Source organism: Crocodylus siamensis, chromosome 4 (genome assembly GCF_052110815.1).
Source record: "Crocodylus siamensis isolate JL-2025a chromosome 4, ASM5211081v1, whole genome shotgun sequence".
NCBI classification, from domain to species: Eukaryota; Metazoa; Chordata; order Crocodylia; family Crocodylidae; genus Crocodylus; species Crocodylus siamensis.
Window position 1 is genome coordinate 238,789,893 of NC_143398.1, and position 24,392 is coordinate 238,814,284.

General features: G+C 45.3%; 1 protein-coding gene across 4 annotated transcripts in view; it reads left to right on the forward strand.

Annotated features, from left to right (window-relative positions):
• ADCY5 (adenylate cyclase 5) overlaps positions 1-24,392 on the forward strand; it is a 317,188-nt gene that overhangs the window by 269,317 nt on the left and 23,479 nt on the right. For all 4 annotated transcript variants that reach the window (XM_090045991.1, XM_090045993.1, XM_090045992.1 and 1 more), the window contains exons 9-12: positions 10,804-10,826; positions 15,489-15,633; positions 17,983-18,080; positions 22,137-22,224. In XM_090045991.1, coding sequence (XP_089902117.1) covers positions 10,804-10,826; positions 15,489-15,633; positions 17,983-18,080; positions 22,137-22,224 — 354 coding nt within the window. The remainder of the gene's footprint in view (positions 1-10,803; positions 10,827-15,488; positions 15,634-17,982; positions 18,081-22,136; positions 22,225-24,392) is intronic.

Genomic DNA, 24,392 nt, shown 5'->3' on the forward strand with positions numbered 1-24,392 from the left:
ACCCTGTCCAAGTTCACAGATGATACCAAATTATGGGGGCAAAGTGAACACACCAGAGGGTAGGGAACGGATCCAGGCGGAGCTGGACAGGTTGGAAAAATGAGCAGAACAAAACAGGATGCAGTTCAACAAAGAGAAGTGCGAAGTGCTGCACCTGGGCAAAAAGAGCCCCCAGCACACTTCCAGGCGGGGGTGGGGGGGGGGTGACCTTCTCAGCAACACAGCGGCGGAAAGGGATGTCGGAGTCACTGTTGACTCCAAGATGAACACGAGTCGTCAACGTGACGAAGAGATCAACGAGGCTGACCTCACTCTGTCGTGCACTAGCAGGTGCATGACGAACAGGTCCAGGGAGGTGATGCTCCCCCTCTACGCAGCACTGGTCAGGCCGCAGTTGGACTACTGTGTCCAGTTTTGGGCGCCGTGCTTCAAGAGGGATGCGGAGAATTGTGAGAGGGTTCAAAGGAGGTCACGCGTATGGTCAGAGGCCTGCAGGCAAGGCCCCGCGAGGAGAGACTGAGGGACCTGGATCTCTTCAGCCTCCGCAAGAGAAGGCCGAGAGGGGATCTTGTGGCTGCCTATAAATTCATCAGGGGCGGGCGGCAGGGAATAGGAGATGCTCCATTTACTAGGGCACCCCCTGGAGTAACCAGGAACAACGGCCACACATTGACGGAGAGCAGATTTAGGTTGGACATTAGAAACAACTTCTTCACAGCAAGGGTTGCCAGAATCTGGAACGGGCTTCAGGGGAGGTGGTGCCCTGGGGGTCTTCAAGGGGAGGCTGGACAAGCACCTGGCTGGGGTCATCTGGCCCCAGCGCTCTTTCCTACCCAGGGCAGGGGGTCGGACTCAATGACCTACTGAGGTCCCTTCTGACCCTAACATCTATGAAACTGTGCTGCGCTGACTCCTTTTTAGGAGAGCAATAAAGTAGAGTGTGCCACTTTTCTACTGCCTGTCAAAAGCACTGATTGACAGCGTTGGGAAACCAAGCCCTCTGGCCAAACACAGGATGTGGGCACTGCCAGTTCTCCTTCAGGAATGTGGGCCTGGAAGGGACTTCTGGGTCATCGAGTCAGGTCCCCTACTGTTACAGGGATCATGCCGTTCTTTCATAAACTGGTCTAGCACCAGCTTGCCAGTGCCTAGTTATAGGGTACAATCCCCAACTTGACAGATTCATTTCAAAGCATTGCAACCAGAGTTGCATATTCATGTGCCAGCTTGTTCAGAAATCTAGGATGGAGATCATCTAGGACTCTCGACTGAACGTTCCCACCTGCGATGTGGTTATTTCCACTTCTATACTCTAACTCCCACTAGACATCCTGCCTTTGCCACTGTGCTCATCATCCCCCTCCCTTTTTGAAAACTGTGAAGTATTCATGGAGTGTTTTGTCTGTGCCTACCTGCCCTGATTTTTACTGCATAACATCCTCCTTCTTCCCCTTTGTTCATTCTTTATTTATGTAGCCAAATGCTGTTTTGTTTAATATCCTTTGGAAATTCTAACATAGCTCACCTACAATTTTATCAGATGAAAGAAGGCAATCCATTCTTCGTTCCAACTCATGACTTGTATACTTTGCTCAACCTGCCAATGAAGGTGCACACTTTCATATTAGGAGGGAAGTGGACTGTCCATCAGCTCCTTTTGCACAGAGGCTGCCTTATTTCTGTAGCTAAATGACAAGTGAAAAGGCCACTGTAAGCCTATTCAGCATTTTCTCCTTACATGTACAATAGCTTAGTAATTGCAATGCACGATCTCAAAGTACCACTATTATTTTAAAAAGCCCTGGCTGAAACATTATGGAATACTGATCTGCTTTTTGATGATTTCCACAAATGCTTTTATTATTTTCTTTAAATCCATATTGATGTTCATCTGCAGAGGAACTTACTTCATTTATAAAGTAAGAAGGGAGACTTGAACTATTTGAGCTGCTAAAGCAGGGATGGGCAAAATACAGCCCACGGGCTGCATCCAGCCCATGATGCCATTCTGTCTGGCTCACGGGGCCCCTAAAAACAATTTGAAAAATTATTATTTCTCTGCCCTTGGCTCCTGTCAAAAATGACATGAACCACGGGCAGTAGGACCCAAGGGAAGCCTGGTAGGCTCCAGCAACATCAGGGCCCCCCAGCTCCACCCCACAGCTGGAAGCCCCAGCTGGGGTTTCTGGGCCAGGAGCATGTGACTGCCCCGTGGGAAGCTCAGGTAAGTGGGGGGAGACCCCAGGCAAGGAAGGAGTGTAGGGAGGGAAGCGGCCCCTCCCCACCCATGCCCGGTGTCCTGTGCTGCAGCTGCTTGCAGCCTGTGTGGGGCTGCCTGTGCCCACTCCAGACCGCCCCACGCAGGCTGCAAGTGCTTGCAGCTTGGGGCACCGGGCAGGGGAGGGGCCGCTTTTCCCCCTGTGGTCAGCTTTTCCCTGGGCTCCTTCCCTGTGCAGAGAAAAGTGGCCCCTCGCCCACCCCATGCCCGGCACCCTGCACTGCAGGCGCTCGCAGCTCGCACAGGGCTGTCCAGAGCAGGCAGCCCCAGGCAGGCTGTGAGCAGCTGCAGCGCGGGACGCCGGGCATGGGGTGGGGAGGGGGTGCTTTCTCTACCCACCCCCTTGCACTCAGCACCACCTTGTAACCTGGCCCCACTGCCAAGCTGGTGCTGAGCACGGGGAAAAGTGGCCCCTCGCCTGCCCCATGGCCAGTGCTGCAGCCACTCACAGCCTGCCTGCTCCAGACAGCCCCGCGTGGGCTGCGAGCGCTTGCAGAAGGGAGTGCCAGCCATGGGGTAGGCGAGGGGCCACTTTTCCCCACACTCAGCAACAGCTTCTTCCCCACTGGCGAGCAGGGGGTCAGGGCTGTGCACTGCCCCCCACCTGTACCATGGGGCTGGGGGGCACTGGGTGTGAGCGGGCGGGGAGCCAGTGGGAGTACAGGCCCCGCATCGGTGTCCTGGGGCCAGTGCCGGCGGGGCCCAGAGCAGGGTGGCAGGAGTGCAGGGTCCCAGCTGGCCGGGGCTGTGGAGCCAGGCCAGCTCCCCTCTCCCTGCTGGTGCAGCACAGCCCAGCTCCACGGACCCCTGCCAGCCTGCGCCCCGCTTTGGGCCCACCAGTGCTGGCCCTGGGACATTGGTCCCAAGATGGTGACTGGGGGTGGGGCTATCCATGCGGCCCTCAACAGCCTGCCAAAACAGGGTAAGCGGCCCTCTGCTCAAAATAATTGCCCGCCCCGATCTAAAGGGTAGGTTTGAGCAGAGCCCTCCTATGAAGGCTACCTAGCAGAAGAGTATCACAGAGCGGAGAAGCTGAGGTTCCTTGAGGTGCTGCTTGGCGTCAAAGGGCCTCATCTTTTCCTGCTGCTCTAAGCTGACTCCAAAAGGCACTTTTCCCTCACCCACTTCTAGGGGTCTCCCACTTACTCTCTTCCTGCAAACAATAGATTGCCAAAACCAGAGAGGGATAAGAACAGAGTCACCCTTCCCTTCAATGTACAGCCTGCTCCAAGAGTCTGACTCCAACCCTGGCTGAAGCAGGAAAAGTGAGATCCCAAAACCATCCTTACCGCCAACACTTTCCCCAGGCACGGTGATCTGGGCTAAGGTGCTCTCATTGGCCCAATGTACCCCGGCTACTTCTCTTCCCAAGGGCAGTGTCTGTTGGTGGAAATACACAAAGGTGATACTGTAGTGCTTTTTCAGTCAAAATCCAGGGAATAACAGTTACTGCCATTCTTAAAAGCAGCTAGACCATGCATGGGCAAAATGTGGCCTGTGGGCCGGATGTGGCCCACCAGACCATTCTATCCGGCCCGCAGGGACCCTAAAAAATTTACAAAATTAATATTTATCTGCCCCTGGCTGCCTGTCATGTGGCCTTCGATGGCTTACCAAAACTCAGGAAGCGGCCCCCCCCGCCTGAAATAATTGCCCCCCTATGTTAAAGCAATAGGTATTCATAGAAATCCATCTAAGAAAATAAAATTTTGGAACAGAGGCTAGGAACAGATGTTGCATTTGTTCCTGGGTGAGTAGTATCTGCATTTGTCCCAAACCAGAAATATTCTGGGATTGGCAAAAGCACACATCACCCCTCTAATCAGGGGTAAGTGAACGTCTGATGCACTGCTGCTTTCCTGTCATTGATTCGGTGTTGCAATCCTGAGATGGCTATCCAGACATATCTTGTGATGTCCTTGGATAAACTGTTAGTACATCTTATGCCATGAACATTTTTAGGGAATAATACTAATTTGTTCTTTCTCTCTCGCACTTCAGTTTCTTCCAAGGGCTATTATATAAAATAACTGCTTGCGAATCCAAAGCCATGTCACTTCATAAAAGTATATCGTAATATCTTGAGTGTCTAGGATCATGCAGATGTAAAAGTAAAGACAGACCTCTTAGATCTTCTAATCCGTCTGCTATTAAGAACTATTGTTTTGGGGGTTTGCTGCCAGTTCAGCTAGTCCTGGAATCAGGTAACGGAATATTTTTAGTTTTAGAATAGTTATCAAATTTTATTATTATACAATTACAGTTAGTGCAATAATGTAGTCTTCTGTGGGAATTGGTAGACACTCCAGCACTGGGAATACTTAAAACAGGGTTTAAAACACTGCACAGGAGACATGAATCAGTTCTTCATTAATGACTTCAGTAGTGAATGCATTGTAATTCAGTCCTTGTCTTAGATGTGCTTTAAGACAGGGCTAAAGGATTCATACCCTGAATAAGATCTGTTCTGTCACCTCTATTCTAGAGCTGTCCTTTACTTCCCAAGAAATCCTGACTTCCCCGTCCTTGTGTTGACTGCTGTTGTAACCCCTCTGGCAGCAGACACGGTTGATGTAGGTGGTGGCATCACAGAAGTTCAGCTTCCTAGGGTACCTCATCCTTTATACCCAGGTGGTGCTGCTTTGTCTCAGACCAGTATATGACTGGCACAGCCATCAAGCCAAGAAAAGCAGAGCAGGTCTGAAATTACTTGTATAGCCAGATCCTTATGTAGCAACTTGAGCTATGATGTCAATGGAGATCACATTAAGCATCCAAGTTTACTGTTTTCATCATAAAATTAAACAATATTTTTTGTCTTAACTGAAGAGATTTTGAGGCATTAACCAACATCCCTAGGGCACATCTTGAGGCTGCTTAAACAGAGGAATCCCCATCAGTCCTAAAAATCTCCCTTAATCCTAGTTTCCAAACACTGCCAGTAGAATGCCTGAGGGCTTTTTGTTGCCATGCTCAGATTTAAAAAGCATGACCTTTAAAATATTTGGATCCCAGGCCATTCAGTACTCCAAATATTATGAGGTTCCTCATTGACTTGCACCTGGAATGAAAAGACGGTGTCTAAACAGATAGTCCTTCAGTCTCTCCAGACAAAAGAAATCACATTTTCCAACCAAAGGCAATGTGAGAAGACCCAGAACCAGCTGCATAGATCAGACGAACCCTGGTCTTCTATAGAAGCCAAGCACTTGCAACAGCTCTTCACTCACTTTCTCAGTTGAGTGCATTTGTATAACAAATGATTTGTGTGTGGCTGTCTGCCTATCAGAGCCTGTTTGGGGTGATCTTCTAAAAGAATAAATGTGAGGCTGTGCTTAGTCCCGAGTTTGATTTAGGTCCACCGTTGTTTAGATGCAGTACAGCAGCTGGGGAGAACAGTCCGATATGGTACCTGTCTCTTCCCCTTTTTTTGTTATGACTTGTCACACTCACTACATGCAGCTTGTTTCTTCTTGGCAGATACTGTGTCCACCTACACTTTCATACAGTGCCTAATACTGGCCACTGTTGTCCCCCTGCTTTACCTGCGGCAGCAACGGAAGTGCAGCATGAGCTTCCCTCACAGAGGCATTGACAGGGTAGACCAAGATAAGGTTGCCACAATCTACCCAGGACCAGACCCTTACCTACCGCCGGCATCTTGAAGGGGTCCAGGTTAAGGTTAACAGCAGAGGAGCTCTCATCCATTGCCTTGCTGGCACCACCTGGGGTGGAAGTTTCCAAATGCTTCGTGCCTCCGCTTTGGCACTTGTGTATGCTCCTGCTGAGTACTGTGCACCAGCATGGGGTGGGAGCATGCACCCTAAGCTAGTGGACTCCACCCTTAACAGTATCTTGAGAACCATCACTAGATGCCTTATGCCAACTCCTGTTGGCTGTTTACCAGTCCTCTCGGGCCTTCTACCCTTCGACATCCCTGTTGGGGCTGGACCCGATGACCTGCAAGGTCCCTTCCAGCCCCTGACAATCTATGAATCTATTAATGAATCCATAGACAAGCTGCCACCCTGGCCCTAGGCCTCAAAGCCCAAGTCCAGACCAATCTTGGCACCTCCAGCCTAGTAGTTGCAAGCCAGAAAACCCACCATCACCTGAAGTCTTGGAACCCATTCTCCACTTAGACCAATATGCTCATCAAATCTACGGATGGCATGTCACCCGCAGCATGGACCTCCCATCACTGGAGCAGGCCATGTGCTGCCCAAGAACTGCAGCTGGAGAACTTCATCCTCAATACCAGCTTCTGCCCCTCAGGCTGGTAGTTGCTCTGCAGGGCCTAGACTGCTCTTAAGAGTCTCAGAGTAGGTTTTGGAGCATTTAGGGCAAGCATGCACTCTTTACACGTCTCCAGCAACACTGGTTGCAGCTGTGGTGCTCAAGCTCAGATGGCCAACTACATCCTCTATGAATACCCTTATGGCTTTCCTTCGTCTGCACAAGGTCTTACTGACCTTGACCATTCAACTTGTTGCTGGCTTTCTCGCCCTTGTGCCTCTGACATGAGTGTGGCGACACTCGCTTCATCACCATCACCTGTGGCAGGTCGAGGTGCTACATCTTTTGGTTGTGTAACAGGGTTGAATGTAGTTTCGCTAATAGGTTAGACAAAGATTTTGTATGTGATAGTTTAGATAGGGATGATCCTGCCTCTTGCCCCTTCTAGCCCTACTTTTCTGTGATTTTAATCCAGTAGGAGCCCTGATCTGGATTGGTGCCTTCCAGCAGTCCTGCATGTAAAGAGTTAAGAAATATGTAACTTGCATCTGAGATGCACAGATGTTATGACAATAAACGTGGTGGAAAAACTGAGGAATACATGTCACTTGCTGGCTGGGATTTGTAATGTTCAGATAGATTTTACAGAGGTTAAGGCTAGAAGGGACCCTGAGATCATTTAGTCTGTCCTGGAGTATGAGCCAGACCTTTAAATTCTCCCAGCTAGCCGATCTTGACTTCTGTTTAAACCAGAGCATTTCAGTCCTTGAGAAGCAAACAAACTATAGTGGGTTGCCGTCAGAGGATAGGAGAGACATTATTGTCACCACTGCTCACATCCAGTCAATTGAAGGGCATTGATTAAAGTGAAATCTGCCCAGAAAATCCTACTAGCTAATCTGTACCTCTTTATCATTAAATATATACTTCCTGCCTCTGTTTATTTGAGAGTAGCCCCGAAAGACATGCAATTTCTTTTGTTGGGTGTAATACAAATATATATATATGTACCCTGAGACCAAAATATGTGTGTAGAGTGTATGGCAAATTGCAAACATCATGCTCTTCTGCTAAGTGCTTGGAGAGGATCTACTTGAGGACATGTTTATGGGAAGCTACTCTCAGATTGTGGTGTCAAATCCCCAAACCTTACTTTCCGTATCCCAAAGAAGTGCTTTTCTGTAAATAAGGAAGATTTCCTATAATTGACTCTTGAATACTTTAAACTAGCCTACAGACTCTTTTACATAATAAGAAAACAATGGTTCATCTGAAATGGGAATGTTTTGAAGTGAATCATTTAATTTGCTTAGCTAAAGAGTTTTCCACTAAATTTAATTTTAAACTGCTTCCCTTTCATTAAAGTTCAAGTTGGACTTAAGTATTTAATTGCATTAGGTGAAGAGCCATAAAAGAAAATGAGGATAATGTATGTATCAGAGAGCAAAAATATATTTTTTCATTTTGGGCAACCAGGATAAATTGAACTGCAAGCATGGAGGTCTCTCAGTAAACATTTCCTGTGTTTCTAGAAAGGGTTTGGGTTTTTTTTAGCATTTTAAATAGGTAACTTGTATGAACTATGTTTATACATAATTTTAGGGCTAAATTTTCAAATATGGGTTTGCTTGTGGGGGGCAGGGTGGGTGGAATCTGAGCACAATCAAAACTGCCAGATATGCTTACCTGTGAAAAGTTTATCTGACTTTTCACACTCGTGAAAAGTGAGGTGCACTCATTTTTGAGAGCGCTCTGAAATGGGTGTCTAATTCTAATTCACAATGAATCGTTAGGCTCAGGATTTCAGTGCGAACCGTGGATGTTCTGCGGCCCTTGAAAATCAGGTTGTCTGCGCCTAGAGTGGTCTAGTACTTGTATACCTTGCTTTGAAAACCCAAGCTGGACATTCAGCAAGCCTGTATTTTCACATTTTCTCCACCCCCTGTTGGCTGGATGAAAGGTATTCACATTCAGATTTCTTTTTTTTCCTTCCAACACAACTGGTTGTGACACCAGACAAATTAGTGAGCATTTTTTCTACGTGATTAATCAGTGCGCTGTTGCTTCTGGCGTGTTGTGGAATTGCTCAGAGGGTTAAAAACAAAACCAAGAAACAAAAAACCTTCCAGTGACTTTGACAGCTGTCAAATGATTTAAGCAAAACAAATTTCTGAGTGATGTTTGAGTCTCTATTTAACATTAAATCAAAAGCACATGCAGTATTCTTTGGCTTGGTTAACTGGACGTACTAGTTTTAAATCATTATTGTACCTTTCTTTCCACTTGAAATTAATCTGCTGGTGGTTAGCAGTGAAGTGCATGGGAACAAGAGGTTCTTTATCTGCATTCCTGAATGGCTGTGTCGAAGCTGCAGGTTTCTATTTTAAAGTGAGGCGTTAATCTGAAAGTAGCTGTGTAGAAATTATCCTTTCTTATGCAATAGACCCAGTGGTTTTCAACTTTTTTTCATTTGCGGACCCCTCACAAATTTTGAATGGAGGTGCAAACCCCTTTGAATTGTAAGCGTGGGTATTCAGACACTTTTGGTTGATCAGAGGTATCTTTCAGAGACCCCTTAGATACTGGACCCCAAGGGGTTCATGGACTGCAGATTGACAACCACTGCAGTAGACCAAATGGTTGTGCCTGGTGACTTGACAAAAACACACTTTTCTCCTTTTTGTGTGGCTCAGTAAGTGTTCTAGATTCTGTTCTGCCGTTCGCAGTATCACCAGATTGTTAAATTATTGATGCAAGGCCAGATTCTCCCCTTGCTAAGAACTGGACAATGTCATTGTCTCCAATGGCATTAAGTAAATGCAGCTGGGGTAAAATTTAGCTAACAGATTGGATTACTGATGATAATGCACAATCAGGAACGGACCCATGTTAATTCTTTGCATTCAGGCAGAGATTGTCATTCTAGCAGCTGGAATAGCATCATTTTACTTGCAAAGTAAAGTGAGATCTGGAGCAATTGGGAAGGGAGAACATAGAAACCCTGCATCTGTCTTAACTATGCTTCCTAGAAATGTTTAATACGATGTACAGATCTTTGTCCCTTGTATATAGGCCCAGTTTCTGTTGACTGCAGTTAGGGCTGGAGGCAGATTTTTGTCCACTTTATATCAAGCCTGTATTTATGGAGCCATTTGATCTATCACCTGTGTTTAATAAACACTTCAAGCTATGTGTAAATGAGTGGGGGTTTTACCCTTCGGGGACCTTTTGGATCACCCTCAAGTCATGTTGATTTTGTAAATGCTTGAACAGTTTATTCAATAAACTCAAATGACCCTGAAGGAAATGCTGAATTTTAAATTAAAGCCGAAATCCAAGGAACTGCCGCATCTGCACTGGTAAAAATGTGTTTTTCTTGTGGGAATAGAAAAGAGGGATTCAAAACAGGGCAGAGCTGTGTTACCTGAATCCTCATTCAAGAGCACATTTCTAATAGCAGCTATCTGCTAGGTTCCCATTGAAGTCGGTGGAAATTAGGCACCTAAATACCTTGTTAAAATCTGACCTGACCGTTTCCCATGGCTTGTGATTGTTGTAGAAACTTTGGTTGCATAAAATACTTGGCAAGGTGAGAAGAATGGAAATGTTACAAGACCTGGCTTAACTCGGCTCCACTAGTCTTTCCTGCCCAGAGCACGGGGGCTGAACCCAGTGATCTCATGCGGTCCCTTCCAGCCCTAAACTTCTGCGAATCTGTGTGAATTGGCTAAATCTTGAGCACGTCTGAAACCTTGGGGCTACAAGAAGAAATGGCTCTAAGAAACCAAATGCATTCAGAACAAAGACTTGCTAAATATTGAGGAAGAAACGGACATGAAAATATGCTCCCTTGTGGTTGAAGGCAGGCACGAGTTGAGCTCAGACTTGGCTGGGGGTAGATGCATGTCCATTGACTGCTGTCGAGTTGAATTTTGCCTCCGGTACACATAGTCAGTAGTTTTCTGTTGCATCACTTGTATCCGTCACCTCTTTGTAAAGTCACGGCAAATAATGCATGACAGAAGTCAACTGAAGGGGCAGAAGCTATTCCTTTAACTTCCACATATTTATCTCAAGACCACTTATTTATATAAAACTGTTCTGCTCAGTCTCTCTGATTTAATGTTATATGGACATGGAGTATTGCTTTGGCTCGGCAAGGCTCTCCATCAGCATGTAGCAAATGAATACTGTGAAAGCTTCTCTATGAATTGCCATCTTTTACAATTCTCCTCTGTGCCCAAGGCCATCTTTTCCTAACTGTTACATCTCATTTTGCTTTCTTTCAGGGTTTTGAAGATCCCAAGGACAAGTAAGCACATTTTATTTTTGTCATAAAATCTTGCTGGTTCTAGATTCCTCCCCTTCCTCCTCCAAATGAAACTAATGGTTTAGGTAAATGAGCCAGCACCGGGGCCTGGAGTCCCCGGTTGTCTTCACTGATCAGATGCAACGGCTGCTCTGCAGGGATGCCCTTCGGGGACGTGAGGGTTGGTGGCCCTCCAAGAACACCCTGTTTCTGAGCATCTCTATTGAGAGGGCTGGCCAGGGAATTAATGAGTGCCAGTGGCAGAGCCAGCTCTAGATGGTACTGGTACACATGGGACCCTCTTAATCAGGGCCCTTGCGTGAAAAATCTTGAGCAGTAACCACTGTCATAATATTTCTGCTTTATCATTTAAGGAATTCTAGAGAAGGGCTTGAAAGAGAGTGGGTCAGTATAGTTCAGCTTAGGTAAAGTGATAGGGTAGGAACCGTGGGAGAACAAGAAGGCCGCAGAAATAAAATAGAAGACCCATGAGGCAGACCACTTGTTGCCTCCGTGCGGTGCGGTCCTTGGTCTCATAGGGCATCCCTGGCCCAGGTTGCCCAGCCAGCAAGAGCAGCAGCAGCGTCTTGTCGTTCCACTGTGGGATGTGGAAGCTCAATCAGAAGAAACTCAGCTGTGGAACAGAGCTATAAAAAAATTTTTAGATTTTTTTTTTTTCTTTCCTCGAGTTTGTTTCAAGCAAACGATTTGTCGTGAGTAGTGAAGGGGAGCAGGTTGGCTAGGAAACAAATCGATGCTTCTTTGCTGATACTAAGTTTAGTTCCCAAGTGAGGCAATGGTAGAATAGGACACTTGTGAATACATGTTTGTTCACTGAGATATAAATGAATGCTACCTGTCTGTGGTGATTTAGGATTGGTGAAATCTGCCCTTCCAGGATACCCAGGGAATATTCAGCCCTACCGAGTAATGAGGAAAGACCCTTTTTACAAGCAGAGGATCTGAGGCAGAGACATTGCCCAAAGGGATGTTGTCAGTTAATTTTAGAGCCATGGGGTTCGGGTTCTGAGTTTTGCACTGACCCTCCTAGGCCATGGTTCAGATTTCTTCAGCCCTGAGAATATTGCAGGTCACCTTTGGCACAGTCCACAGGATCGAGGTCAAAATCTTTGCCAGTGGAGCCTGATTTTCAATTCTTCCCCTCTTGAGCAAAAGTAAGGGGAACAGAGGAGAATCCCATTTCTGAAAACCAGACCTTTTTATGGTGCCTCCAAGTTGAACAGCCGCAAACATCGCAATCAAAAATCACAGGCCATTTCTGACAATGTTGGCTCATATGAACTAAGGACCAACCCTGCCAACAAAACATTTATTTAGTCTCTGCAATTCTACTAAGTCTGTAATAGAAATGTTTTCTCTGCCCTGTCCCCAAAGATTCCTGTGCTGCTGCTGTTGTTTCTGAACATGTACCAAGAACAAAATTTACATATAAAAGATGTTTAATGATGTTGAACCATTACTGGAAGAATGTAGTAACGAGAATGTAGTGTCAATAAATTTGCAAGAAAAGAGCACTGTTGTCACGTTCATCTGGCATGTCATTCAGCTGAGAGATTTATTCAAAATTTTCCAGTTCACACAGGTTCATGTGCCAGTGTATAATGCCTTTAAAGATTTTTGAAGGATGGGTTTTTGACTGTGAACTTTGCCCTCAAACAAGTATGGTCTTTCTTTTTATTCCAATTTAGTGTTCTGACTTAAAATCCCTTTGCTTGTTTTGGTTTTATAGTCTCTGAGGACTACTGCCTGAGATCATATTAGCTGTAACGAGCTTTTTGCTAGATATGGGTGGAAAATGCATTTTCTGTCTGGTGGAAAAACTTTGAGTTTCAGAATTTTTCTGCCTTGAATCAGGGGGAAGAGGCACAATTTTGAACCCATTTTCTGGAATTTTTTTTTTCACAAAGTTTCTTTCAGAAGGATCCAAGCTTTCTTTTCCACTAAATTTAAAAAATACTACTGTGCTTGTGAGCATTGTGATTCTGATAGTCTTGAATATAAAAGTAAATTTTAAAACCAAACTGGGAGGTGACAGGTGGTTCAGGAAGGTCCAGGAAGGCTGTGCTTGTGCATATCTGGTGACTCTTCCTGTACCAGAATATAAACAGGTTTATACCCTGTCCCACCAGATCATGGAACTGCCCCAACAGTGCTTCTTGCAGGGCCGCGGTCCAGAGAACAGGAACAGGAGGGGTAAACCCCACAAGGAACTCTGAGTTTAAGCATTTGATGCAACTAAATGTTTAGGAAAGTCAGAAAAATAAACATGAATTCCAGGAGAAGCTGTCTTCAGAGTAAGGGATTACTATGGACAGACTGGATCTTGCTTTAAATTAGCTTGCTTACATACTGCCAGCAATGTAATTGCAGCAGCGTGGAACTCGGCACAGGCTTCAGAAACAATCCGTGAACTGGACAAATGCCTAGGTGAGTATCCGGTGCTGAGCTGAGCTCCACGCTACTGAGAATGGACTTCATTCAGTACCTAAGCCAGCTATAAGTATGTCTGCACGAGCTGCAGACGCAGCAGTGACTACAGTGTAAACACACTCTCGTTAGAGGTGGAACGACCCGCTCGCTGATCCTAAAACAGCCAGCTGTGGTCAAGAGCTGCAGAGAGTTCCTCCATTTCCTCCCATGCTGTGCTGTTGTACCGAAACTATGACTCCAGCTGAAGCTCACAGAGACGACGATGATGTCTTTACCTGGGGTTCTTGGAGAAGGATTTTACTTATCCCCTGTGTGATATAAAACGGCTAAATTTAAATGGTCCAAATGTATAAATAACCAGCAGGAACTTGGATCGCATTCTATAAATACGAAAACTAGCAATTTCCTTGCTCATTTAATGAGTCTGGAGGACGGGATTATGAGGCCTGGATGAAAATAAGCAATGGCTTTTTGTATATTTGAGCAGATGTGGTTTCTTTAAAACAAACATCTAGAAGTAAATTAAATTTCCTTTCCTCCGAGGGGAAAACTAAATTTTGTTTCAGAAGTGGAATATATGTTGATGGAGTAACCTCAGCAGCCAAAAAATAAAGCAGCCCTACTCTGCTCCCATACACTTATTCAAACGTAATGTTTTGCTCTTCTAATATATGTAGCTAGTATATATTGGTATCGCTTCCTTTGGCTGGAGTTGTATGACCAGCAGTGTGTCATACTGCAGTAAAACCTGATTTTTTTTCTTTTCTTGGTCAGATGTATACAGGTCCCACTGAGTGAAACAGAAGTTGTGGGTGCTTAACACTTCTGAAAACCAGGTCCAAAAAAACTAAAAGCTAGTGAAACATCTTTCAATACAAGTCATTAGGAGCATTATTATTATTATTATTTTTAAGAACAGTGATATTGTTCCCATTTTGGCCAGCCTTAAAAATCTGAGTAGCTTGTGTGTGCAACACTCATGCCTATAAAGGCCTTTCAGTGATAGGCATGTTACAACTGATGTTGGTTGTGTGCATGATCCTGTTATATAGCTCTTCGAACAGCTAGTGGATTTTTGGTACGATAATGTTTCGAGGCCCAACAAGAGCCTCCTTAAATGGGTATCATTTTCCATATAATTCTGTCTGCAACAGCACTTTTCGTGTTTCCCACTGTGCTTTATTTTGTTCTTGGAGGTCCTTGAACAATGGCTGATTTCCCATAATGTGGGTTGTGGCATCACTGTGGCGTTGCCTTATATTGATTGGGATCACGCTTGAAGATGGGGATCATATTGTCTTATGATCTACTATGAAGTACATGTAGTTGGGCATGATGGAAATAAAGCAGAATAACAATTCCACATTTCAGCTTTAGCTTTCAATTTCTGCCATTTATTAGTTAAATACAGACCAGAAAGAAGTCACGTGACACTGATTTTAAAATAAATTGTGATTTTTGGATGCTTAATTTGAGACCCTATTAAGAGGGTTGGGCTTATAGCACTTTTGTTGGTTTTTAGCACTAATTGAAATTGATGTCCATTTAAGAAGACTCTAGTTGGGCCTCAAAAAATTATGGTATCAAAAATCCACTAGCTGTTTGAAGATCTTCCTTTATGTCTTTGGAAATGAGGTTTTACTCCTACATTGCCTTGTATTTTATAATTTTTCCTACCTTAAAGGTAGAAAGAGATTAGTAAAAGTTGTTATGTATTTATTTTGAGCACAGCTCTGAAATAACACAGAGGGGAATTGGGCCTATTATCTTTAATTGTTACTGAAACCAGTTCGGAAGATCAAAACTGGAGATTTTTTCCAAATTTTGAAAGTGCAACAAAAAAATTCAATAAAGAAAAGGGTATAGAGTAATTTTGGAAAGCTCAGCAAATTACAAACAACAGTACTGAGTTATAGGAGAGAATTAAGTGGAAGAATAAGGGAAGGAAAACCTAGTTTGGTTTTGGAGGCTGATGCATGGGGGAGCTAACAACTTGATGTTGGAGGTGGTCTGAAGGAAGGACACTAGATTAAATATCCTGACTGATGGGGATGCAAACAGTTCCAGATCATTAGATGAATAGCGCCAAATTGTCAGTTTATGTCTAGCTGAGATACTAAGAAGTAAAGAGCATAGAGTGAAATAATTGTTTGGATCACACTGGTGGGGAAAACATCAAGTTCTCACCCTTTTCCATGTTTGTGACTTGCTTAGGAATACCCAGGAAAGTATGAACCCCGAAGATGAGGTGGATGAGTTTCTGGGCCGTGCAATTGATGCCAGAAGTATTGATCGGTTACGCTCTGAGCACGTGCGCAAATTCCTCCTAACGTTCAGGGAGCCTGACTTAGAGAAGAAGGTAATGTCCTGCAAGTACTACTGCAAGAGACCACAAAGTGACTGCCACTTCTCTTATTGTTCTTTTTAAGATCAAACTTAACTTCCTGGCTTTAAATTAAGTTTCTGATGGTAGGACTCTTATGTGCCCATCACATTAACTCTAAAGAAATCTTAACTTCTGCTGAGTTTCCTGTAAAGCAGCAGGGATCAGCTGAAGGAGATGCATGGTAGAAATGCATGCCAGGCCATTTCTCTTTTTCTCTCACTAAAAGGGTCTGTTTTTACAGAAAGGTTGAAGTGCAGAATGAAACCAGAATGCTCTTCTGAGTTTTGCAAGGCCTGTCCAAGATAACACTCAAGGGGTCTGTGTATGAAGCTTCCCAGCAGAGCTATGTGCTCTGGACCCATGTAATTATATTGTTCCCAGTTCAGGACCTAGCACATACAGACCCAGGTCAGTTATCTCTGCCTGGTGCCACCTGGCACTGTGTAGCCCTGCTCACAGGCAGATCCAGTACTTTAAAAAGGTGGGTGCATCTTTACTATGGGGATTAGGGGGGATGAGGCCAAGTGCACCTGGAGCCTTCAGACCTGTGAGGTTACAGGGGAAGAGGAGGGGGCAGGGAACAGGCACAGGGAGGGCGGACCTCCCTGCCACCACTGTTGCTGTCTCTAGCTGAGCCTAGCATCCCATGTTGCCTCTCCTCACAGTCCCCAGCTGCAGTGAGGCAGGAGCAATCCTGGGCCTCCCCCTGCCCCCAAGTCGGCCAGAGAAGGTGGTGGTGGTAGTGAGCAGGTCCTCTCCTTCCTGCACCACTTTTCCAGGGAGCCAGCCATGGGGAGCAACTGGACAGGAGCTGGGCTCGGGCAGGGACAGTGGCAGCAGCAGTGGCTGGTCCCTCCTTCCTTCCCTCTTGGGTGTCTCACGCTGGCCTGGGGGATGGAAACATCACTGGACTATACACAGGAGCGGGGTACAACTGCACCCCACCTTCATCTGCCCCTGGCTGTATCCAGCTCTTCATCATTCTTGCCTACCATTTTAGGAGAGGAAGGATGATCTTGTGGCTAAGGCATGGGGCTGTGACTCAAAAGATCTGTGTTTGTTTCCTGAGTGTCCCAGACAGCCGGTACCATCAGAGGCAAACCTCTTTGCCCTTTCAGTTGTCTCATCTGTAGGATAAGTGGCATTGTGTCATTGGGGGCTGTGCAGGAGCTCATTCCAAATTTGAAGCCAACTCTATTCCACCTGTTAACCACGTAAGTGGACTTGGGCAACCAGAGGTGATTCTATTCCACCCTGCTCAAATGCCTTAAAATGGTTAAAACAGAACAAAGTCAAGCTATTGCCCTCCTCCCTGCTTTTTTGTGACTTGGTCTCAAGTGTACCACAAGACTGGATTTTGGGGCCCACTTGTATGCCCAATAGGTGCAATAGAATCTGACCCCTAGATATCCCAATGATGGGAACTGTATGAGGAAGTACGGTTTTATCCTTCCTAGGGAAAAATTCAGCTCTGCCTTTTTTATCTTAAATATTGTGGTTTCTGGGGCAACTGGGGCTATCTTGAGCGTAAACCCTGCCTCTGGTGATAAAAGGGCAAGGCACATTTTTAATGGAAGAAGCCAGATCTATAAATCTAGCGTTGGTCAGGTTAGGTTGAGCTTGCCTGTTCTATTACTATGCCTAGAAATAATGTGGGTAACATAGAAAGCGGATGAAACGAACACCCTGGTTAAAAAGCAGGAAGCCTTTGCAGTAATTACAGTATGCTTTAAATTCTAAGCGTGTCAGATTAGGCTTGAATTAAAAATGAAGAGGCGGTTTCCCCTCCCCCTTTCATTTTATAACTTAAGGGAAATTAGCAGTTCACCTGTTTAAAGGGCCTGAGTGTTTCCTTGGTTTAAGAGCTGTAGTTGGAGATCAGGTGCCTTCAGTAGCTGTGCAGTCATCAAAACAGTGCAGCCATGTCCTTGCATGTGCTTTAGGACTAGCAGTGTGCACACAATTTGGATAACACAAGTCCAATTTTTCTCACAGGACTCGCTAGCAGTGTATTTATCCCATGGGAGGAAATCAATGATGGAAAAAGAGTTGAATCTGGACCAGTGTTCTCAGTCTTATTTTCATATGTACCCTGGAAGGGGCAGAATATAAATCATGCTTCGATCTGCTTGGGCTCCTCCAAGCACCCTCGGGGCTTGTGTTGCTGCACAGACTTGCTAGGAAAGAAGGGAAATTTTTGCCCATCTCCAATACCAGTTGGTAGCTCTGTGGGGGGCACTGAGTCGGGTATTTGTTTGGGGGAGGAGCAGGCTGGTGCTAAGTCTTCGCTATGCTTATTAAAACCTGTTCTTCTCCTAACAGTATTCCAAGCAGGTGGATGACAGATTCGGAGCCTATGTGGCTTGTGCCTCCTTAGTCTTCCTCTTCATCTGCTTTGTTCAGATCACAATCGTGCCACAGTGAGTAGATCTTTCCTTGCTATTTCTGTACTCTGGCATTTGTTTTTTTCTTTCCTCAAGGCTGCAGTGTACCAGAGGGAGGCAAACTCTCTAAATAATTCCTACTTAAGTGATATGAAATGCTTGTTGAGTGCATTCATTTCTGGCTATAGCATGTTAACCTTGGCTTTGGCACACAAGGGGTTTTGTTTTGCCAGCATGACTTCTCTGAATGTTTACCTCTGGATTGAGAAACTTGGTTTAGTGCATTTATAATTCGGCAGAAAAAAGAAAATCGCTAAAATGGGAACAGCTGCGTATTGAGGCAGCCGGCTTTTCAGAATGCAGGCAAGCTTGGGCCATCGTTCACCATAACCGAGTAGGGGAGGAAGCAGTCCATCACAGCTTCTTGTTCATTCTGCTTGGATCTTGGTGTCAGGTGCAAAACATGATACTTAGACTACAAATTGACATTGCCAGATGAAGCAGATCAGCTGTGTCCAGGATGTGTCCCAGCACAGCTGATCTGCTTCATTAGGTAAGCCTGTTGTCCCACCCGTTGATCTTGCAGGAGAAGAAGCGTTGTCTTCCCTGCTTCAGGACACCCCTGGCAATCTCTGGGGTATATCTCTGGAAGCAGGTAAACAGGGCAAGCACTCCCCAGGCTTGATGGGCCTGATCCTGTGCATGAATTCCCAGGGGACACGGGACTAAGCTCCTCAAGCCTAGTGAGCACCGGCTGGGGGCATTTGGAGAATGAGGGCAGCTCTTGGCTGCATGTGCTCTCGCAATGTAAAGCAAACAGACATTTGTTCTAATAAAACATCACAAATTACTACCTTTGCTGCAACCACATTGTGGCACGACAAAGGGCATGGACATCTATTTGCTTTCACTTTGTACTGCCATAAAAAATGTGATGGCAATGCAAAGGTGGTGAAAGACAATACCTATTTCTACCCTGAGTCTCTGGGTACTGGCAAGCTATGAGACGGGAAAGGCAGAAGGTAACATTGTGTGGGCCCCAAGAGGTAATTACCCTCTGTATTTTTAAGAGCTGTGGTAATTTAGTACCACTGGAAAGCACAGTTCCCCTCCTGTCCTTCTTTTAGTCAACTGGAAGAGGGTCATCTGTGGCACAGCATCTTCTGGACCAGTGCAGCTTACTCATTCTCCTTTGCTGAGACCTGTAAAAGCCCCATCTATCCCATGGGGCTTGTTCAAAAAAACAACCCTTTATAAAACACTCATTTTAATTAAAGTACACATGTATTTTTCCAAAGATCTGGTTCAATAACAATGATATTAACTGTGTACCCAGAAATAGGCAGTGCTCCTAGGTAAGTTTGGAACCCCTCACTTTTAATCTTGAGGACATTATAATGGAAGTTTGACAAACGCTCCAAGTTTATCTTCATCCATTTTAAGAAGGCAACAATTCTCCTTTCAGGAAGACACAAGAACAGCGTGTGTCCACATGACTGCTTTCTGTTTTGCTCACACCACCCTCCTTCCTAGAAAAGAGGCTGTGGGTTGTGCCCATCAGGTTGCATAGTCAGTAGGACACAGAAACAATATGTGATATGATGTTTGAGGTCATTCTTTCTCCCAGGCGAAAGAATGATTGCCGTTGCTCAAGGAATGGTAGATTCAGCAAAACAGCAGCCACAGAAATAGTTTAGGAAACGACAGATTCGCTTGGGGCGATCGGAAGAGAAGCCAACAGAGCTCAAAATTGAAATTAGGTCAATCCCAGCACTTGTTTAGCAATTGCTGAAACTCTCTGTAGGTTTGCCTTCCACACACTTAGACTTTAGATCATTTGACCTGACATTGCTGCCCTGAGTTTGCATCTTTGTGAGAGAGGTCCTCTAAAAGGCTTCAAGTCACCCATCAGACACACTAAGCAACCACCAGGCTATTTAATTAAAGCCAGTTAAGCATTTAAATAAAACAAGCTGACAACTTCTAGATCCTTGACAATTATAATGGCCGAGTGCCTTTCTTCTGTGGTAGGCATGGAAATCGGAGCAGGTTCACGGTGACGTTAATGCCAGTGGTGTATATTTGCTGATCTTCTCTATTATAGGCAAAAATATATTATTACTGTTTTTCTGTATTTTTTGGGAAACTCCTGGGTTTTTTTGCACATCTCAGCAGCACATGGCATCCTGGGGACTTTATTTTCCCCAGAAATAGCTAGAGTCAGGAAATTGGATTTCATAAGCAATTAGTGTATCTTGGTGTGACACATCCTACTGGCCTGATTTATACTTCAAACTCTGGGCTGTAGATTTGTGCACACACAACCCTGTGTGCCCTTCTTGAGTGCCAACGCCTGTGTGTATGATAACATCCATGCAATTTTAGGCTTTAAAGTGCCCAAGTCTCTTAGGAGGCAGGTGCTTTTGAGGCATTTCCACTCTGTGCTTTCTCTCCATATCTCCAATATAAAGGAGGGGTATCCTAAGGGTGTCAGGAAAAAATATAGCGTGCCAGTTGCTGGTACCCTTACGAGGACGTCACTTCCCTAGATCAATAAATGACCAATATCATTCTCTGTGCATGAATACTAGCTGACTTATAAAGTGGAGGTTGTGTTGGATTAGTACAACAGCTTTCTGCCTCTGGAGACTCAAGCTCATATGTAAATTGGGTCACAGGCGTTACTGAACTTGTCTGCCCTCCTAGAATCGAGTTTGTAGGGGTCATTTGTCCACATAGTAAAAATGTGGACTGTGTCATCTAAGGATGAGAAGCATCACAGAGACGCTGAAGGTCAGTATTGAAATCCACTGGCCAAGCTTTGTAGAGAAGGTTAGCTTTAGTCAGCTAACTATCAAATTCATCCCAAAATTAGAACCCAAAGCACAAGCACTTTAATTCTTTTTGCCTTAATATTTTAATTGTATAATAGTTGTCTTTACTGAAGACAGCGCTTAACGAGCAGCTGTTGCCATGTGCACCTGGGTGTCACCAACAAACGCATTCACCAGTGACGCAATGTGGAATTTGTATTTGCAACTGGAGACAAAATGGCAGTGATAACTTGTGATAATAAAGAGGAATAGCCTTAATGAATGCTCTGGCAGCTCAAACAGCAAATTAGCAAGTACAATTAGCTCTGTAGTCATGAGAGAACATGGACACCAGCTGGATCCAGCGCAGCTAGCCTTAATGTCACCGTGTAAGATTACCTCCTCTGACTTAGGAACAAGGCAGAGGTTCCAGAGGGGGTCTGTCCTTTCATGCCGAGTCTAGTAACCATGAACACGTTATCGGATAATCGCGTGATCAAAACAGATCACCAATCAGGGCAACAAAATTGTGTGGGAATAGGTTTATGTGGAATGGGGTAGCAAAATGAAGAGGGGAAGTGCTGCATATCGCTGAGGCTCCTTTTTTGAGGAATTATCCTTGTGGCATGGTAGCCGCTGTCCTATTCCTCGTCTGAGCTAGCAGGACACAACAAGAAATGCAGAGCAGATGCTCTACATGTGAATCAAACAAGGTCTGAACATCTCAGTAACCTTGTTGGAAGCGGGCGCTTTCTCTGCATTTTCCCTCATTAGTCAGGCACCAGTTTTGAGCCCTTCATGAACAAGGTGAATGCGGGGCTGGGGTGGGGCCCACGAATGTGACCTGCATGATGTCGTCTCCCCTGCAGATTTCTTATGTGCTTGGCTGCAGATGGCTAAATTCTCAAGCCCAGCAAGCTTTCCTTCCTCGAGCCTCTTATCCGCTGCCAGCTTGGGGACTGGCCCACTATAACAAATTATTCCATCATCTCTTCTAGCACATAAAGTATTTCTCAGTCTCTCTGCTGTCACCCCAGCAGGATGGCAGTGCCTGTGAGACATGCAGCGTTCTCTGGTCGGCAGCCGGCATGCGTAATTTAGAAGGGAACAGGAAGTCTGTCAGTATTCGAGGCATCTCCTACCCCCTCTCGCCATCCCAAGCAGAAAGCTCCTTGATGTGTCATACTTTGCGCAAGCATCACGGAGCCCAGAACAAAGCTGTAACTGTTCGATTTGGTGTCATTTTTTTGTTTGTTTAAATCTCCTTTTCTGGTTTCAGCTCTGCATTTATGCTGGGTTTTTACCTGACCTGTTTTTTGATCCTGACCACAGTGGTGTTTGTTTCGGTCATTTATTCCTGCGTAAAGGTGAGTAATAAGATTTGTCTGCATAACACTTTGTTCATCCAGTGAGCTTAGCCAGCCTGTTTCTTAAGTTAACGTAGAACGTCCTTGTATTTTGTTAGCCACACTTTCCACCTCATTTTGGATAGGCAGGTGCATTTATGTACTGCACTGCTAAGGGATATGTAAAGAAACCCCTCTTCTTTGATAAGACAGAGTGAACTGCAAACATGTGCTAAGGCTGGCATCCCGTTAGCATAGTTAGACGTAATCACCCACTCCTCCTGTAGATCAACACGTCCATTATATCCCTTACAGGCCCATCTTTTGACATTAAAAGGATGAATTTCCCCAAACACTGACCCCGAGATGCCTCTCCCCAGACTTCCTGCAGAGCTGGCCATGTACTGTCCCCTGCTGCATGTGCATGTTTTCGTAGGCAGATAATCAGACGCAGAGTATCATCAAGGAAATATGCCTTGAAGGGAAATAAAAGCATAAACATATATGGCTTTATCAGCCTTGCTCAGATGAGCACATGAAGCTTTCAGCATTCAGCAATCTTTTCTTTGATGCTTGGTAAGGAAAGAATAATGATTATAAAAAAAAAAAAAAAAAATCTTAATTGTTCTTGGCCTTGCCTGCTAAAACTGTCATCTCTGTTGAGAAGGCATTGTTTGCGTATTCATGGTTTTGTCTTAATATATTTGGGCCTTGAATTCTGCTGTTATGATCAGTCAGTTGTGTTTGATGTTCCGCGGATTCTCCCTTTTGGAAACTCGGGAACATTATCGCCGTTCAGATCCAGTCTCCGTGGCTCGGGTCCAACTCTGCTCCTGACAAGCTAGAATGAAGTAGTACTTTGGCCTTGTTTTCCTAGAGAAGAGATAATCGGGTGCTGGAAGGTCAGGCAGATTATCTGCTGCTTTTTCATCCCTTTCTACTATATCAGTTCAGGCAGCAGCAGTCTAAAAGACTCAGCAGAATGATACTTTCACCTTGCTATATATATATAAAAATTAGATTTGGGGTTTCATTTAAAATAGACTGTTCCCAGTGAGCCCCAAAAGGCTCAGACTATGTTAATACTCAAAGCTCAAGCTAGCTGGCTGAAACTTTCCCTAAGGTTTGCGACCACGTTGAGGGAACCTCAGTCAAAACCTATCTGTTCTCTTTGACTGCACTTGTTGGGACTATTTGGAGGCCAATCATCCTTTTGTTAGTTGATGTTGAAGTTTGCAAGCTACAGAAGAGAGTCTGAATGGGCAGGCGGGTCCCTCTGAACCAGGATATGGTGCCCAAAGAGGTGTATTAAACTTTTATGTGTATCCATTTTAAACTAAGGTTTGGCACATCTCTGGATGCCACGACTGTGTGCAGCGCTCTGCGAGGAACGCTCCAGTGCGAGCCAGCCTAGCAAGGGCTGCTGGCCGCGGCGACAAAGCGCTGGGAACGCAGCGCAGCGCTGTGACATTTATACGGCGGTGGCAGGGAGCAGCCGTGCTCCATCACAACACCAGCCAGTGAGAGCCAGAGCTGCCGCAGCACCGGGCTCCCTCCAGACCAGCAGCCTTTGCAGCACTGCAGCGCCAGCTCAAGCAAACCTGGTTTGTGGCCTTTGGGTCTGGCTCGTTCTTGATTTGATTCGAACCGGCAGAGAGATTTCCCATGCGTTGGCTTGGATGGGCTGATGTTTGCCCAGGCTGACAGCAGTACTAGCTTCTCTGGTTTCATTCAAAGGCTCTTCCTATTTTTGTTGTATGGTACTGTCCTGAATTAATGATGTGTTTGTAATGCACGTGGGATTCTTCTGTGTCTCCGTGACCCTGGGAAGTCTGCTTTGTTTGCTGCTTTTTGCCTTGACTTCCCAAGGTCTCTTAAGAGGAGCTCTTTCTAAAAGTGGCTGCCACTGCTGGTTTTAGTTGAGACCTCCTTCCCTGACCAAATTATCTGCTTGGCTTGCAACAGTGGAAGGCGGAATAGAAATGTACCTTATAGACTAACTAAATAAGAAACATATAGAGCACAGGGTCACGTGAGCTTGAGTTCGCTTTGTCAGATGTTGTGAAAGGACAGCATAGAGCAGCGCATAAAGTGGAGGGGGTGATTTTGAATACAGAAGATGGGGAGGGAGAAGTGGGGAGACAAGCAGGCAAGCAAACAGTCCATAGGGACAGCGGGGTCACAGAGCC